Source organism: Aotus nancymaae, unplaced genomic scaffold (assembly GCF_030222135.1).
Source record: "Aotus nancymaae isolate 86718 unplaced genomic scaffold, 86718_ANA_hifiasm-v0.15.2.pri h1tg000007l, whole genome shotgun sequence".
Lineage (NCBI taxonomy): Eukaryota > Metazoa > Chordata > Mammalia > Primates > Aotidae > Aotus > Aotus nancymaae.
In genome coordinates, this window is record NW_026988418.1 from 40,010,093 (window position 1) to 40,026,173 (window position 16,081).

General features: G+C 35.1%; 1 protein-coding gene across 1 annotated transcript in view; it reads right to left on the reverse strand.

Moving 5' to 3' along the window:
- Positions 1-3,187: 3,187 nt before the first annotated feature.
- PIGK (phosphatidylinositol glycan anchor biosynthesis class K) overlaps positions 3,188-16,081 on the reverse strand; it is a 134,484-nt gene continuing 121,590 nt past the window's right edge. Inside the window, exon 11 of the mRNA XM_012442760.2 lies at positions 3,188-4,935. Within this exon, the coding sequence (XP_012298183.1) occupies positions 4,819-4,935 (117 nt within the window). The 3' untranslated portion in view covers positions 3,188-4,818. The remainder of the gene's footprint in view (positions 4,936-16,081) is intronic.

The window sequence follows — 16,081 nt, forward strand, 5'->3', positions numbered from 1 at the left end:
CAGCTCCACTGGGCCCCCATTGAACAGCAAGTTAGCAAAAGTAATAAGGGTAATTGCCTGGCTTCTGTGATCTCACCCTTCTCTGGGAGGAGCTCTAATGGAGTACGCCTCCAGAGGTCCTTATGTGCTTACAATACCTTAGCCCTCTGGCCAGTGAACCCCTGATGCCAATAAGGTTAATCTGTTCTTTCACAAGACTTGTAGAACTGGAATTAAAGGAAGAGAGTAGTTTATCTCTCTCGTGGTAGAAGCAGGGATATGAGGCTCTATCCATCATGTGAGAAAGCTAGTTTCCAGGAGGAATAAAGGGAACACACAGAGAGAAGAGAATCCAGGTGACACTTCAGTGCCTGATGAGGCTCAGACATGACCCCACTTCCTGCAAGAATATACAAAATATCCTAATATTCTTCTGGCAAATTTCCCTCTTGGCCTAAATTTGTTCTACTTGGGTTTTTATCATTTGAAACTACAAAAACTCTAACAAAAGATAACAAAGGGTAGGGAAAGTAGGGGACATGTTCTACTGGAAATGTAATCCCCATTGTTTTACAGTACTAGATTATTATCCAGACATCTGCAACCTGAGGGTGAGGATAGACTATCCCTTAAATCATGTTAAAGGCATGTTCCCAACAGAGTGAACTGTCCATGAAAAAAGAGGACAGTAGAACACTAAGGCTGAGGGAAGATTCAGAAAAGCCTCAATCTACCTAAAATAGGAAATAATCTGGAAAAGGGAAGCAAGAGAATTTATGGATTAAAATCATTGGATAGTATTAAAAGAAACTGTTACCCAAAAATGATGCCTGCTGAAAACAGATAGGAAAAGGACAGTCTAGGAATAGCAAAGCTAATGTTCTTTAAAGAGTGACCAGACCCTGGGCCTGAGCAGAAGTTAAAAACAAGATATTCCTGTCCAGCAAAGAACAAAACATTGACCTTACCTACGTGTCGGACATTGTGTGATTTGCTTTACATTTATGACCTTATTAAATGACCCCTAAGAAAGTTTCACTCTTGCCCCTGTCCCTGAAACTCTGGCACAGTCAGAGCTGGCACTCCTACAGTCAAAAGAGAGAAGACTGAATGAATGTGGGTCATATCATATGATTCCTACCCAGCAGACCCTATGACTGGGTATTCCTCTGCAGGCAAATCTCAACGTCCTGTGAAGTCTCTGCAACTGCAGGCTGCCCAGGTGACACAAGAATGACAGTGCCACCTTTCCATGTTTGGAGTAAATGAATTTTTAATAACCAGTTTCTTGGTTACAACTTCATCTATGTCAATCCCCTTATTCTAGGATCACATAGTTAAACCAAATATTTCACAGCACATTTCCAAAACAGTACATTTTTTACACTAAAAGAAAAAAAAAATAAAAGCCTGGTCAACCACCAAGGGATATTGTCCATGAATTGAAAGGCTTTCCTATTTAAGTAGCAGGTATATGTGTATATAGGGCAGGCAGCAACAGAACAGCAATATTGGAGAATGCTTTCTTTGTAGTAAATGTGTATGGGATGTGACAATGCAAAAATGGATACTGATCTCATTATTGTCATATCTTGTAGTATGTTTATAATGTATTTATTTTGCATGTTAAAACAGTATCTGCTACAGATGGGCTTAATTTTGGTAAGGTGAACTGAAAAAAGGGTATATGTTAATGCAAAATTTGTTGTAAAGATTCCAGAAACACAGGAGTCAAAATTTCAAATTATGATTCCCACAGTAACTGTAACTCTGGTATACAACATACATAATGGAAGAAATGTTATCAACATATACCATAGTAGAAAATACTCAGTAAGCAGAAACAAGCTGAGTTATGCTTGTTGTGGGAATCATCATTTTCAACTAGCTGAGAATATATAAAAATTGAAACCATAAATGCATGCATTATTTTTTGCATTTAATTCTAATTTTTCTTGATCCAATCTAATCAGCTTTGCATCCAAACTACATTTTCCTTTCATAAACTGCAAATGAATGTATTTTGTAATTTTAAAATCCACATCATTTGATTTCTTTTTCTCACACAGGCTGCCTTTGCAGGATGGCACCATTATACACTGTCCCTCCCTGAAATGTCAGGACAAGTCTGCTGGGATTCATTTATCTACATTCCTTTTCTCCCTGAAGGACACCATGAGGGAGGAGAAAAGCAGTACCAAAAAGAACAAGAATCACATTGAGTAGCTTAGAAAGGTACATAAGTGCAAGAGAAACAGGGACACTGTCACCATTAACTTCCCCCTTGGTATCCTCCTAAGCCGACATAAGAAAAATAATGCCATCATATATTTACAATTTCCAAAGTGTTTAGTCAAAATATTATCTCATCTGATTGATTCTCACCACAACACTGTGAGAAAGGCAAAAACAAATACCTTTCTGTTGTTCAGCTTCTGTGACTCAAGTATTATATATTTAAAGATCTGTTTTTATGTTATCATGTAAATTGTAGGTCATTTAATTGCGCTGACAATATTACCTAAATATACTCATCTACCACATGCAGAGGATTTAGTTATTCCTATTTAAGTAGCAGGTACATGTGTAAACAGGGCAGGCAGCAACAGAACAGCAATATTGGTGAACACTTTCTTTGTAGTAAATGCCCTAGAGTATGAGATGTGACAATGAAGCAATAAGGCCAAGTCTAGAAAGCAAAAATGGATACTGATCTCATTATTTTATAGTCATACCTTGTGGTATGTTTATAACGTATTTCTTTCACATGTTAAAACAGTTAAAACAGAAAGGCAGAATATGCTCTATGTAAAAAGATTATGGTTATAAGTGAAACAACATATTTTAAGCTTTCGGCTTTAACTATATTCTGAAGATTCAATAATGAAACAGAGGAATAACTGCCCTTTGAAATTCTGCCGAGGCAAAATTTATCCTGAATATTATATCCAGTATTACTTTTCCCAGTTTGGTTTTAACTACGAAGGGCACCTTCTACAACCTCTGAAGAGGAATCCTTTTACTTTCTACCAGCAGTCTTTACCATCAGGGTATGTTTCATTATATTCAAACTAAATTACTTGGCTCAAGAACAATCATAATTCCTTTACTACCCTAAATAGCTCCACCTAACCATGATGTCCATGACCTTGTATGAGTGTCTGGAGGGCAATATGGTCAATCATTTTGTGTCTCATTGCTACTGTAATCAGTCTATTCAATTGCAAGTTTATTTTCCCTTCTTTTCATGTACAAAAAGATCCTTCATATAATAAAACAAAATTTTCCTTCCTCATTTATATAAGACACCAATAAAAAGATCAATTAAAATAAAGATTCAGAGCTAGCAAAAAGCCTCAATATCATTTTTTCTAACTAGGAATATAACACAGTCAATCCTTTACCTGTGAAAAGTATTGACAATCTTGCATGCAATTAAAAGGTAATACTTTAAATGCAAAAGGAAAAAAAAATCTTAAGGAATATTAATTTTAGGAGGTTTTCTTGTGGAGGAAGAGTTGTCTTCTTAATGTTACCTACAATTATAAACAAAATTATAAAACAGATCTTTGCACTGAATAAAGATAAACACATTAAGTTCTTGGATAAAACAGATAAGACACTTGAAGGTATCCCCCCAGATATAAATACTGAACTTTTAGGCTTTTCCTCCAATCATACGCAGAAGTTTTAAAAGAAAAAATAGTATCGGGGTTGATCACAGCACAGTCTCAATATTACTTCCAAGCTAAAATGTCAGTGATGGGGATATAAGCTCTGGCATCTTATCAGAGACTAGAAAAGGGACTTACTGCCTTATGGGATACATCAGCCAGACATGACAGCTAGGCCATAAGCACATATTTTCTTCACAGGTCATCCACTTTAAGAGATTTTTCTCAGGCAAGTATAGATAGAGCCAATAGGCAAGGTTTGCCTTAAACAGAATGAAATAAAGTCCTTGTTGGCTCTCTCTTTAAAGATGGAAAATGAAGAGGAGGTGACCAATTCTGGAAGATCACAGAATGCTTAGAAATGAAAAATAATGGGATATGTTTCTCTTGAGCAGTCAATATGTAAAATTACCAAAGGTCTAAAACTTCCCAAATAAACTGACAACGAATAAGATCCTGGATATTGTCAATGACATAAATTAAAAAAACAATTTTTCATCTTTGCTTTTAATTAAAGCTGCAGGATTCCATGAGTGACCAACAGCAAAATATTAATAAAGTAAAGAATAAACCAAAGGAAAACATTTGGAACAATGTAAGTGGTCCGACAATAGAAGACTCTGAAATGAATTAAACATTCATACAGTGGATACTATGCAGTCATTCACAATGTATTTTTGAGAGGGAAAGGTTAATTTTTTTCTCTTATTGTAAAATGAAAAAAAGAGATTACAAAGTAGTATATTCTATGTGATCTCCATAATGGAAAAAAAAAAGTACATAAGTCAAAAGATTGAGAGGATATACAGAAAATAATTAACTGAAGTTACCTCTGTGAGAATTTAATGTTTTCACAATTTTTTCTTTTCTAAATGAAAAGGGGATAAGGGGAAATTATTATTTTCAAAAACAATCATGTATTCTGATCTTTTTGTCCCATTTGCTTTTATAATATGCAAAATATAAAACTAGAATATATTTAATGCCATTAAGCAATTGCATTAAGAATTATTTTTCTTTAAGTTATGAAATAGTTGATTCAAATTTAGTTTTCTTATACTTATTTCCAGTTCACATAAGAGCAACGCATTTTTAAAAACATATAATGACATAAATTATTATCCAAGGTTGCAGTCTTTCATCCATTCTTCATATATCATCAAGTCTAAAAAATGAACTTCATATGTTTGATTCCGTAAGTTTTGAAGAAAACCATAATAATAAGTGCCCATAATCCCAGAATAAAGCCCCCAGGAGGATGCCAATCTTTCAGCTTCGGTTTCTGCAAAACAAGAATAACACAATAAATTTCATAACAGGTAAATAATTCAGTAATGAATAAAGCAAACATTGATGAAAAAGAGAAATTTCACCGGTTGTGTTTGAAGGGGGACTAGTTTACCCAAATTAAGTATATTGGGATAGCAACAATGGTAAAGACTTCAAACAGGTAAATATCCCATAGGGTAAACTGGCTCCTAACAAAGATCAGTTTTGGCTTATATTTTGTTTCCTCAGAGTCATTCCCTGACTACCTAATCATACCATCTATCTTCACTCAACTTATTCAGTAGCCTAACAGTCTTTCTCTCTTTGGATTTATATATTCATTAATTTGTCAGTTTTTCTATTTCTATTAGACTGTAGCTCCATGAGGGTCATCTTATTATATTCCCAGCACCAATCTGCCACAGTGCCTGGCATTCAGGAGGCACATATAACATACTGAGTAATCAGTGGAAAAACAAATGCTACCAAACTCCATCAGATATTCAACAAACACCTGTCTGGGGGCCAGTGCCCTGGGTCATGTTTTTCCCTTGAGATAGAATGCTTCTTACCCTATTCATTGTGCCTATTCAAAACTCACTAACTCAACTGCCAACTCCTTTAGACTCTCCCACCTGATAATTACTTTCTTTGAGTTCTTATAGTACCTGAACTATAACTCCTTCTATTGCTACTCCTATTTACTATTGTATTTATCATTTATCTCCCTGCATATTCCTTGGGATCAAAGTCCATTTAAGTCCATTTTTTTATCCTTCTCTATTCCTCACCCCCAAGTGTCATGTATGCATCTTTGTCCAGCTAGACCAGTCTTTCCCATTTAGTTGTCATTTCAACAGCTCCATTACAGCCTTGTAATTGGAAGTTTGTGACAATGATCTCTTTAGTCTACTTACTGAATTACTGGCCAAGACTATAATGATAGTTATGATATTAGAATCATATTTTAGACTATAGGGGAAAGAAATGGTAACTAAAATTTGCTTTAGTCATCATTTAGTATAACGTCCATCAATTCAAAATTAACTTCTCAAACTAAAAGGAGAGAAAGCTACCTCAATATTTTAACTTGGATCATAATTCTAGAGTTTTCAGAGCCTTTAATCAAGTGCTTCATATAAACTGACCTACCAATGTTTAAAGTAGTTACATTCCATCTTCATTACTATGCCTACTCTCACCCTCTACCAGTCCATCCAGAAAACTCCCCCCCAAATTTATCCCAAAATATTAAATCCAATTTTCCTCATGTTATTTTACACTTAAGAGTATGCAGTGGCTTCCACTCAATAAGTGTGATGATGATGGCAAAGCCTTGCCCTCTAATATCTTACAAGATGGTAAGTTCGGTGGTTCTCAAACCACTTCCAATGGCAAAGCTCTTGGAAGTTACAATGCTTTCTGTGCAATGCCGTGGCAAATCTTAATTCCAGTAGAAAATCTAGAATAATTAATAAAAAGCAAAGCTATATTAAAGATAGGTAATATAAATATCACAAGCATTTGTCAATGAAAAAATGAATGAACTAAAGATTTACTGCTCAGTTTTTTTCCTGCTTATTTTCTACTAGTCAAACAATTTGTAATTCACACAAAAGGGTTGAAAACGTTTAAGATCTAAAACTACTTTTCCACATACTGGGAAAAGATTACCATGATTCATTATTAGTGGAAGCACACTTTTTCACAATCTATAGATATTCCCTGAAAGCCCAGTATAAGAGCATTGACCTAGTTTGAGAGATAAGATACTGATTTTCCCTAGCAACTAGGAGTCTCTGATTTATATGGCATTTAAAAACACTCACACTTAGGTTACTACTATAGAAAAGCTAAATACATATTGTCAAAATCTGGCACTAATGTAAACTCTTAACTAAGGAGAACAAGCTATAGACAATTGTTCCATCAATTCAATTAATGAATTTCAGTGCTAAAAGAGTTAAGATGGCATTTAAACCAAGTCATGTTTTTCAAAAAACGGTGAACATCATTTAAGCTGCACATTCATTAGAGATTATAGAAACAATAATCAAGTACTTAGTAGCAAATCTTAATTCACAGCTGTAATTTCCAGTTACTTTCCAATGAGATGGATTCCCTGAGGTTGTAATTTTACTATTAGATCTTAAACTTAGCAGCCAGAAACAGTTGCCAGAGACAAAACACCTAAAGTAAAAATAGCATCTTTGAAAGTAACTATCGTTTTCCCAAAGATTCAACAATTAGCCCTGGCAGCTATTTTGACCCATTATTCCAAAGGCCAGCTTAGAGAATTCTGGAGGCACTTCATTCTGGTCTTTCAACCTCCTTGACAGGAATGTGTTTCACTTTGAAACCACTGATGGCCAGGGTAGGAACAGAGAGAAAATTAAAGTGCTATTTCTCCAAAAGCAAACTTGAAAAGTAATAAAGGAGGACTGAGAAATATACTTAATTCCTCCAAAATTATAATGGAATGGTAAACTTATTCACATGATAACACTGAACACGCTACCAAAAGCAGTAAATCTTGGCCTTTCAAAACTGCTCTTTGTGGTTGCTATATTTTTTAATGTTTATTCAATACTTGTTTTTGATTAACAAAAACTGAAAAATGCATTATGAATTAAAAGCACTTTGGACTCAGCTTAAGATGGCATCTGAACAGAATCCCCTAGTGCAGTCTCTTCCACCTTCTCACAATAATCCAAACAAAGGCACAGAAAAAGACAACAGCACACCCTACCAAAATTCAGTTAACTTCTGATGAGAAATCTCTGATAATTGCACTGTCTGAAAGTCCCAGACACCAGGACTAGAAACAAATTAATGGTAGGCTCAGTTTTCTGTTTGGTATATGCCATGCAAAGGCTTGCTTTGCTCTGTGAAACACAGTACTTCTGCCAGCTGAGTAAGGGACTTTAGCTCACTCCCTTTTTCTGCCTGCTGCTGCTTAACAGACACAGTGCTTATGCAGTAGAAAGATAGCTTTATGAGGCAGCCAGGGTTGTGTAACTCATTCCCAATTCCCAGTGGCACACCTCTTTTTATATCCATCTAAATACAATTCCCAGCAAACAATAAGACAGAAGGGTAGAGGGACACTGACAATGGTTCGCTGCCTCCTGAAAGGCTTAGTATCACATGAAAAACTCTGCAGAGACCAGAAAACACAGGGAAAACCTTGTTAGTAGTACATGTTTTAAAAATATGTTCTTTCCATATACTTCACCTTTTTTTAAGTACCCCCAAACCAGGCATAAGTTGTATGGTAGCAGATGACCCTAGTTTAATTCAGTAGAGCCACATTTAGACTGGCCTAAGAACCAGTCACTGGGAACCATATAACAACCTATTCCTTAGATACAGATTTGAAAGGCATTTAAACCTAAGTGGATAGTGAAAAGCATCCACACACTCTGTTGGCAAATACCAACAGTGTCCAAATAAAAAGGAAAAACTGAGGTGGGCTCTATGAGGAAAAACATTCCCAAACATGAGAAATAAGTTATAGCCTAAAGATGCAGAGAAGATATCTCTGAGAAAAATTTATTAAGAAACCAAAAAACAATTTTAAACAATTTTTATTTGGCATGGATTTGAACAAAGATTCACAAGCAACTAAAAATGAAAAAATAATATAAAGAGAAAAAGAATACATGCTACAAAGACAACTCGCTGAAATAAAAAGGGAGCTGGATGATATAATTTTGTAACAGCAAAATTAAAATCCACATTTACAAGGAACATAGTGTTCTAAACACATCTTTGAGTCCTTCATTCATCCAATTATGTTAGATTGATGGCAAACATGGCCCTAATTATCCATACTTGGCTGTGTCCATACCCTCTGCAATGTGACTTTATAGAAGCTCTTATCAAGAGGTAGAATCTATATACCTATCCTTTGAATCAGCAGGTCTTCTGACTTCTTTTGGCCAACAGAATGCAAAACAAGTAACAGTGTCCCAGCTCTAAGTCAGCCTCAGGAGGCTTGGTTTGCTTCTGCTCTCTCTCAGACCTCTGCCACCATAAGGCGAAAAAGCCTAGACTTCTAGAAGATGAAACATCAGCTGCAGAAGAGCTGAGGTTCTCCCCAGTTAACAACCAGCCAACTATAAGGGCAAAACCATCTAATTAATCCAGAGTTGACCACACCACAGACTCATGAGGGAGCCTAGCTGAGAACAGAACTGCCCAGCTAAACTCATCCTAAATTGCTAACCTGCAGAATTGTTAGCTAAATAAATGACTGATGTTTTAAATTACTAACTTTGCAGTGGTTCATGATACATGAAAAGTTATGAAATACATCCACAGTGGTGATAATTAATGTGAAGAAAAGAAAACCCTAATCCTTTATCACCATAACAAAATAGAAAAAGTTCCCATCTCCATACTTTCAACTTCAGGTTTTTCTAACAATGGCATAAGCATGACAGGCAGCAAATCAAGCCCACACTTTAGTGGAGATGCAGTGCTGCTCTCCTCTAGCTCTCCTTTATAGTCTTCCTGGAAAGAGAGAAACTCCGCCTGCCACCATGCCAGGAATTGCTTTCAGGGAAATGATGGTGACGCAGGGGAATCTAGAAACTAACTTACCTAGCTGCATTTTAGCCTTCTTCCAACTGAAGTCTAGATCTGAAGTTTGGTTCCTCTTCCTTTTAGTTACCAGTTAGAGGTAATCAGATGTTGCCCCCTGATGGAGAAACGCACACTACCCAAGATTTTTATATACCTTTTTCCAGTATAAATATTGCAAAGCAATTAATGTAATCTAGAAAATTAAGAACGATTTGTTTTCAACTATGATTTTGGTTTTAATTGAAAGATGACCACAGTTTTTCCTTAACCATGATTTTAACTTTCCTGTGATAAAAACACCCACTATTAACATTATTAGTTAACATTACTCTGGAATTTCTAGCCAATCCAGACATAACATGTAGGAAGGGAAAGTAAATTTGTATTACTCATTGATATTATCATTAGATATCAAAAATCTCCATCAAATCAATTCTTACAATTATTGAGAATAAAGGGCTCAGATTTCATATAAATATTTTACAAAATCAATACCTTTTAAGTATGTCAGCAAATATGAGTCAGAAAATACAAAAAAAATTCATTCATAGTAACAATAGAAAAACAAAGTAACCATGAATACCTGTAACATGAGATATAAGGTAAACAATCTACATTACTCTACAGAGAGGGGTAAACAGGAATTAAAAAAAGATATAATGCTAAACAATAATGTGATTCTGATGCAAGAGTAGAAAGATGAATAAAACAGAATAGAAACTAGGCAATCAGTCCAGTATCCCAGGATTTAGTATATCATAAAAGGGCTATCACAAATCAGTGGGAAAGGGAATAGTAGTCCTACTGCTGCTGTAACAATGGATTAGCATTTGGAAACGAAATCAGTTTTGTTCCTAACCCAACGCTGTAAACAAAAATACACTTTACATGGTTTAGAATTAAATGTAAAAATAGAAGAAAAAGAGATAATATGTAGGAGAATCTGTATCCTAAGGGGATTAGTAAGCCTAAAACCAATGAGTGAAAATAAAGAGAAGGTGGAGGAATTTTTTTCTTTTTGAGATAGAGTCTCACTTTGTCACACAGGCTGGTGTGCAGTGGCATGATATCAACTCACTGCAGACTCCTCAACCTCCCAGGTTCAAGTGATCCTCCTGCCTCAGCCCCCAGGTAGCTGAGACTACAGGTGTGTGCCACCATGCTTGGCTAATTTTTGTATTTTTGGCAGAGACAGGGTTTCGCCATGTTGCCAAGGCTGGTCTCAAACTCCTGAGCTCAAGCAATCCACCTGCCTTGGCCTCCTAAAGTTTTAGGATTACCAGCATGAACGAGCACGCCCATCTGTAAAGGGATATTTAGAAGAGTTTTTTGAAAGGTCTGTATTTCCAAATGTATAGAAATCAAATTAAAAGGCAAATAAAGGGAAACTATGACAGAAAAGGGGATAAATACGTGAGGGTCTCCCCCAAATTGGTAAGACATAAGAGTACAACAATAAATGGAACAGGGAAATATTTTCACAAAGGAATAATTACAAATGGCTAACACTTGAAAAAAATAGTATTAATCATAAACATAATAAATTAACTATTTCTTCCTCTTCTTAACAATGAAACTAGTAAATGTTAATAAGGACAGTCAACTTTTCTGGAAAATAACCCATCAACATGTTTAAAGGTCTTCAAAATATTCATTTCTTCCCATTCCTAGGATTTGTAACACTTCCGGAAACTATACTAAAGAATTCAGAAATGCTCACAAAGGTTTTGCACAAAGATTTTCTTCTCGGTGGTTGCATAATAAAAAATAGGAAGGAATCTATATTCACATAATACAGGAAACATTGTGCATCCACATATTAATCAATACAAATATTTTCAAATTTTTAATAATTGAGATGTTTATAATAAAATAATAAAATGAAAATAAGATGCAAATTGAATCTAAAATATGATCTTTTTCTAAAACAATATTCAAAGAAGGGAGATATACTAAAATCTTAGTGTTTTTCTAAGGGAAGCAGGGTTACAGGTGGTTTTAAATCTCTTCTCTATACTTACCTAAACTTTTAAAAATGTTTTCTATAATGAGTATGTCTTACTTTAGTTATTTTGGGGATAAATCAGATTATGCAGCAAAAACTTGTACTGAAAGAATCCGGGCTGGGGGCAATGGCTCACTCCTATAATCCCAGCACTTTGGGAGGCCAAGGCAGGTGTATCGCCTGAGGTCAGGCGTTCGAGACCAGCCTGACCAATATGATGAACCCCTTCTCTACTAAAAATACAAAAAAAATCAGTCAGGTGTGATGGCATGCACCTGTAGCCCCAGCTACTTGGGAGGCTGAGGCAGGAGAATTGCTTGAACCCGGGAGGCGGAGGCTGCAGTGAGCCAAGATTGTGCCACTGCACTCCAGCCTGGGTGACAGAGCGGCACTCCGTTTCAAAGAAAAACAAAAGAAAAGAAAGAATCCACCTAGAATAATTTTCATATATTCTTTTCCAAACTAGGAGAAGTACCACAGTAACACTGTTTATTACTGATATCCAACTTTAAGAAAAAGTAACCTGAATAGCATAACAGCAACATAATGTAATAAAGTACTTTTTCAGTATATGTTTAATGATATTGTTTCCATATGAAAACACTGCCATTTTTAAAACAACTATATGTAATATTTTAGACATTTTACAAAGATTTTACTTACAATCAAGTGACAAATCGGTATAATTATTGCATTTGGTAGTATGGCTGCATTTAAGGTAAGTTCATATTAAAGTATATCTTGTAATTTCATTTGTGTCCATTAGAGCTTCTTAAAAAATGACTGATTTTATGTAGTTAAGGTACTCTAGTGACTGCTACTAAATGCACTCATCTTTTTTTAAACTTTCACAATAAGTTACAAGCCAAAGGTGAAAAGTATACATAAAACACTGCAATATATTATGAGCAAACACTTAAAAGCTTAAGGACTACCCTATTATTGAAATGCCTAATATTTCAAATGTAAAAGAGGTAGCTAAGCAACACTGTACTTCCAATTGCGAACAGTATTTAGTTTCCCCTTCCATGTTGCTAGGAGAACATTACCACATAACTTTAAAAATAGTTAATAGAGCATAGATCTAAGTATTAAAATTATGTAAAAATAAAAAACTCAGGATTCTGAAAACTGTACACGTTTACTGGAAAGCAAACGGAAAATTTCCAAGGTTTCAATGAGATTCTTAAAGTATAATGAGCATATCAGTTCAGTTAAATTGTATTTTAAGAAAGAAAGTATAAAACAATCTACTAAGGTTATAGTTATAATTACTTCAGAAAATAGCTGTTTTCAACTATTTAATCAGTGGTAGTTTATTAGTATTTCCAGTCTATCTATATCCTTTATATGAAATACAATTTGTATTCCTCTAATTAATAGTAAAAATCAAACTGTGATAGGCAGAATGTAAGACAGCTTCTAAGATTCCCTCTCCCTGTGATACATGCTATATAATACCATGTCCCTTGAATCTGGACAAGACCTGTGAATATGATGGAATATCACTCCTATGATTAGGCTGAATTATATGGCATATGAGGGATTCTGAGGATATAATTAAGGTCCCTAATCAGTTGATTCTCAGTTAATAAAAAAGGAAATTATCTAGGGGTAGGAGTAGAGGTAGGAAAGAAGGCACTGATCTAATCAGGTAAGCCCTTTAAAAGGGGTCTAGATATCAGAGATTGAAGTTGGAAAGACAAATATATTAGAAGTAGCCAAGATGCTATCCTGCTGGTCTCCTGGAATCAAGCAGCCATGTTGTACAGTAGACCACAGACAAGGAATGGCAAACAGCCTTTAGAACTGACTGACACCCTCAGTTCTGCAAACACAAAGAACTCAATTCTTTTAATTAGGAGGCTTGGAAGAGAACCGTGAGCCTCAAATAAGATTACAGTCCTGATTGACACCTGGATTAAATCTTTGTGAGACCCTGAGCAGAGGAACTAGCTAAGCTATGCCTGGACTCCTGACTCATGGAAAGCGCAAGATAATAATGGTTTTAAATCACAAAGTTTGTTATACACCAATAAAACTAATTCACAAACAAATCTGCCAAACTTGGGATAAATAAACAATACACGAACAAGACATGAAACTATTTATTACATCTTATACTAAAAAAATATGCAAGGAATCCACTTGAATTTTTGGCAGAGTTCCTTGGGTGGAATAACATTTAAAGCTATGATATTAACTTTATGTTCTAAAAAAATTTTTCCTAGTCTTTCATATCTATTTATTATTCTCTAAGACCTAGCTCAAATTTCACCTCCAGGTTAAGTCTATTCTCATACTCCAGTAAGAATTAATTTCTTCTTTTCGGGGCACTGGTGATATTTGGTTTATTATTTCACACTACAGTTAGTATATGGGTATGATTCTACTACAATTTGATCTGTTTGTGATATCTATTTTTGAACCTGATAGGGTCCTCACATGCCCTGACTACAACAGGCCAATTTTTCTTAGTTATGTATTATTTTCCTCTTGAAGAAAAGAAATATAAAATACTCAAATATAAACATCACCTATTAAACGCTAATTCATTAATGTTCTTGATTTTAGAATTTAAGGAAAAATTAAGAATTGCAGTGATCAATTGTATAATCTACTTTAGGATTCCATAGTGAGAAGTCATAAGTAAAAAATACTCTTTTAAAAACATGTAAAAGATAGAATTCCAATGGAGGAGGTTAAAAGAGTTGACATCCCAATTGAGCAAAATAACTACAGTTGGTGAAAACATTCAACATTGGCAGCAAGATCTGCTGTGGTATTTAATTCAGTGGATCTCATTTCAGTGTATTACTTCATTGTGTGCTTAAGGAAATCCAAAGAGTTCCACAGGAGAGCCATCCACTGAAGAGGCATCCAGGCTTAGTTTCCTAGTGACCACCCCTAACTATTTGGATTCTATCTTATTTCTAGAGGCAACACCCTCCAATATTGCGAGTGCTATGCTTTAAAATTAAAGATTACAAATGCAATTAAATTTGTTAATCGATTGACCTTAAAATAGAGAGATTACACTGGATTATTTAGGTGGGCCCAACAGCATCATAAGTATTCTTCAGTGTGGTAGACGGAGGCAGAATAGGGAGAACAAGAGTGATGATGACCTGAGAAGGGACTCTGGCTGACTTTGAAGGTGGAGGAAAGGGGTTATAAGCCATAGGATGTGGGTGGTCTCTAGAACCTCAATAAGGCAAGGAAACTGATTCTCCCCAACAGCCTCCAGAAATGACTGACATCTTGATTTTTTACCCAGTAAGATCCCTGTTGAACAGCTGACCTTCAGAACTATAAAATAATACATCTGGGTTGTTTTAAGACACTAAATTTTGGTAATTTGTTGTAGCTGTGATAGAAAACTCATATAACGGTAGACGCTTTTGATACATAGTCCAGATGTTTATTATATGTTTAAATTTCAGCTTTTATATTTAAATTTCCAATAGCTCTTTCTCATACAAAGAAGTTTTTTTGTTTCATACCATCCTAGTCTTGTTTAGTAAATAGAATAAGGGTCAGACGGCAGTGGCATACTATCTTTAATTTGCTTTGAGGAAAATAACTCTCATCCTAGTGAAAGAAAGAGGGATGAAGAGGGAAGGAAGAAAGAAACCAAAGTAAAGAGCAGTGGTTTGCGTAAATGCCCTTCAATTTGGATCTTTCAGATATCTTCTCATTATTAGATTCAGGTTATGCATTTTGTTTGTTTATTAGAAATACTTTGTAAGTAATATCAAGTCCTAATTGTATCACAGTATGAGGTGTACAATAACAGTTTGTTCCATTATTGGTGATGTTGGCTATGGTGGCATCTTTCAAGTTTTAATGTAATAAAGTTATTATTTTTACTCTTTGCAATTGATAAGGAATTTATGGGACAATATTTTCTTTTTTACTCAAAAAAATGTAAAAGAATTTGAAGTTCAAAATAAATTAATCTATTTTTTAGTTCTTAAGAAAAATAACCCACAGTCCCCTCAAATAAATAATAAAGCTTCATTTATCAACAATGTCTATCAGTGTCTGTTTAGAGGTAATCAGAGTTATGCTTCCATGTATAACAGATTAAATGCTAAGGAATTGTCTGCCCATCTTGAGCAATTAGAAAGTCAGACAAAAGGTAATTAACAATGTTTGTTCAGACACTGGACAATTTTGCACCAGTTTTCTGATCCCTGAGAAATAGGAAACCATGAGTCCTTTAACTGCCCCATGCTTATTACCTGTAGGCAGTTTCCAAACTACAGCACAAGGAAGGAGACCCAAATAGAGCCTTGCAGTCTTGCTGAGTGTAAGAGACACAAATTAGAATTCAGGGAAGTTTAGGTGGTTAGAATTTGCAGAATAGAAGAGGAAGGAGCTGCACAGAAAGAAATACATGAAGGAGCTCCAGAGATCTGCAGAAAAATCTACTTGTATTTTTGGCAGAGTTCTAATCTATGCATGCATGACAAGAAACTACCTGTAGCTGGTAGAAGGGAAAAAAATCAAAAGGCCAAACAATTCCCAAAGCTCCTTCAGGGCTGGGAATTGTTCATGTACACAC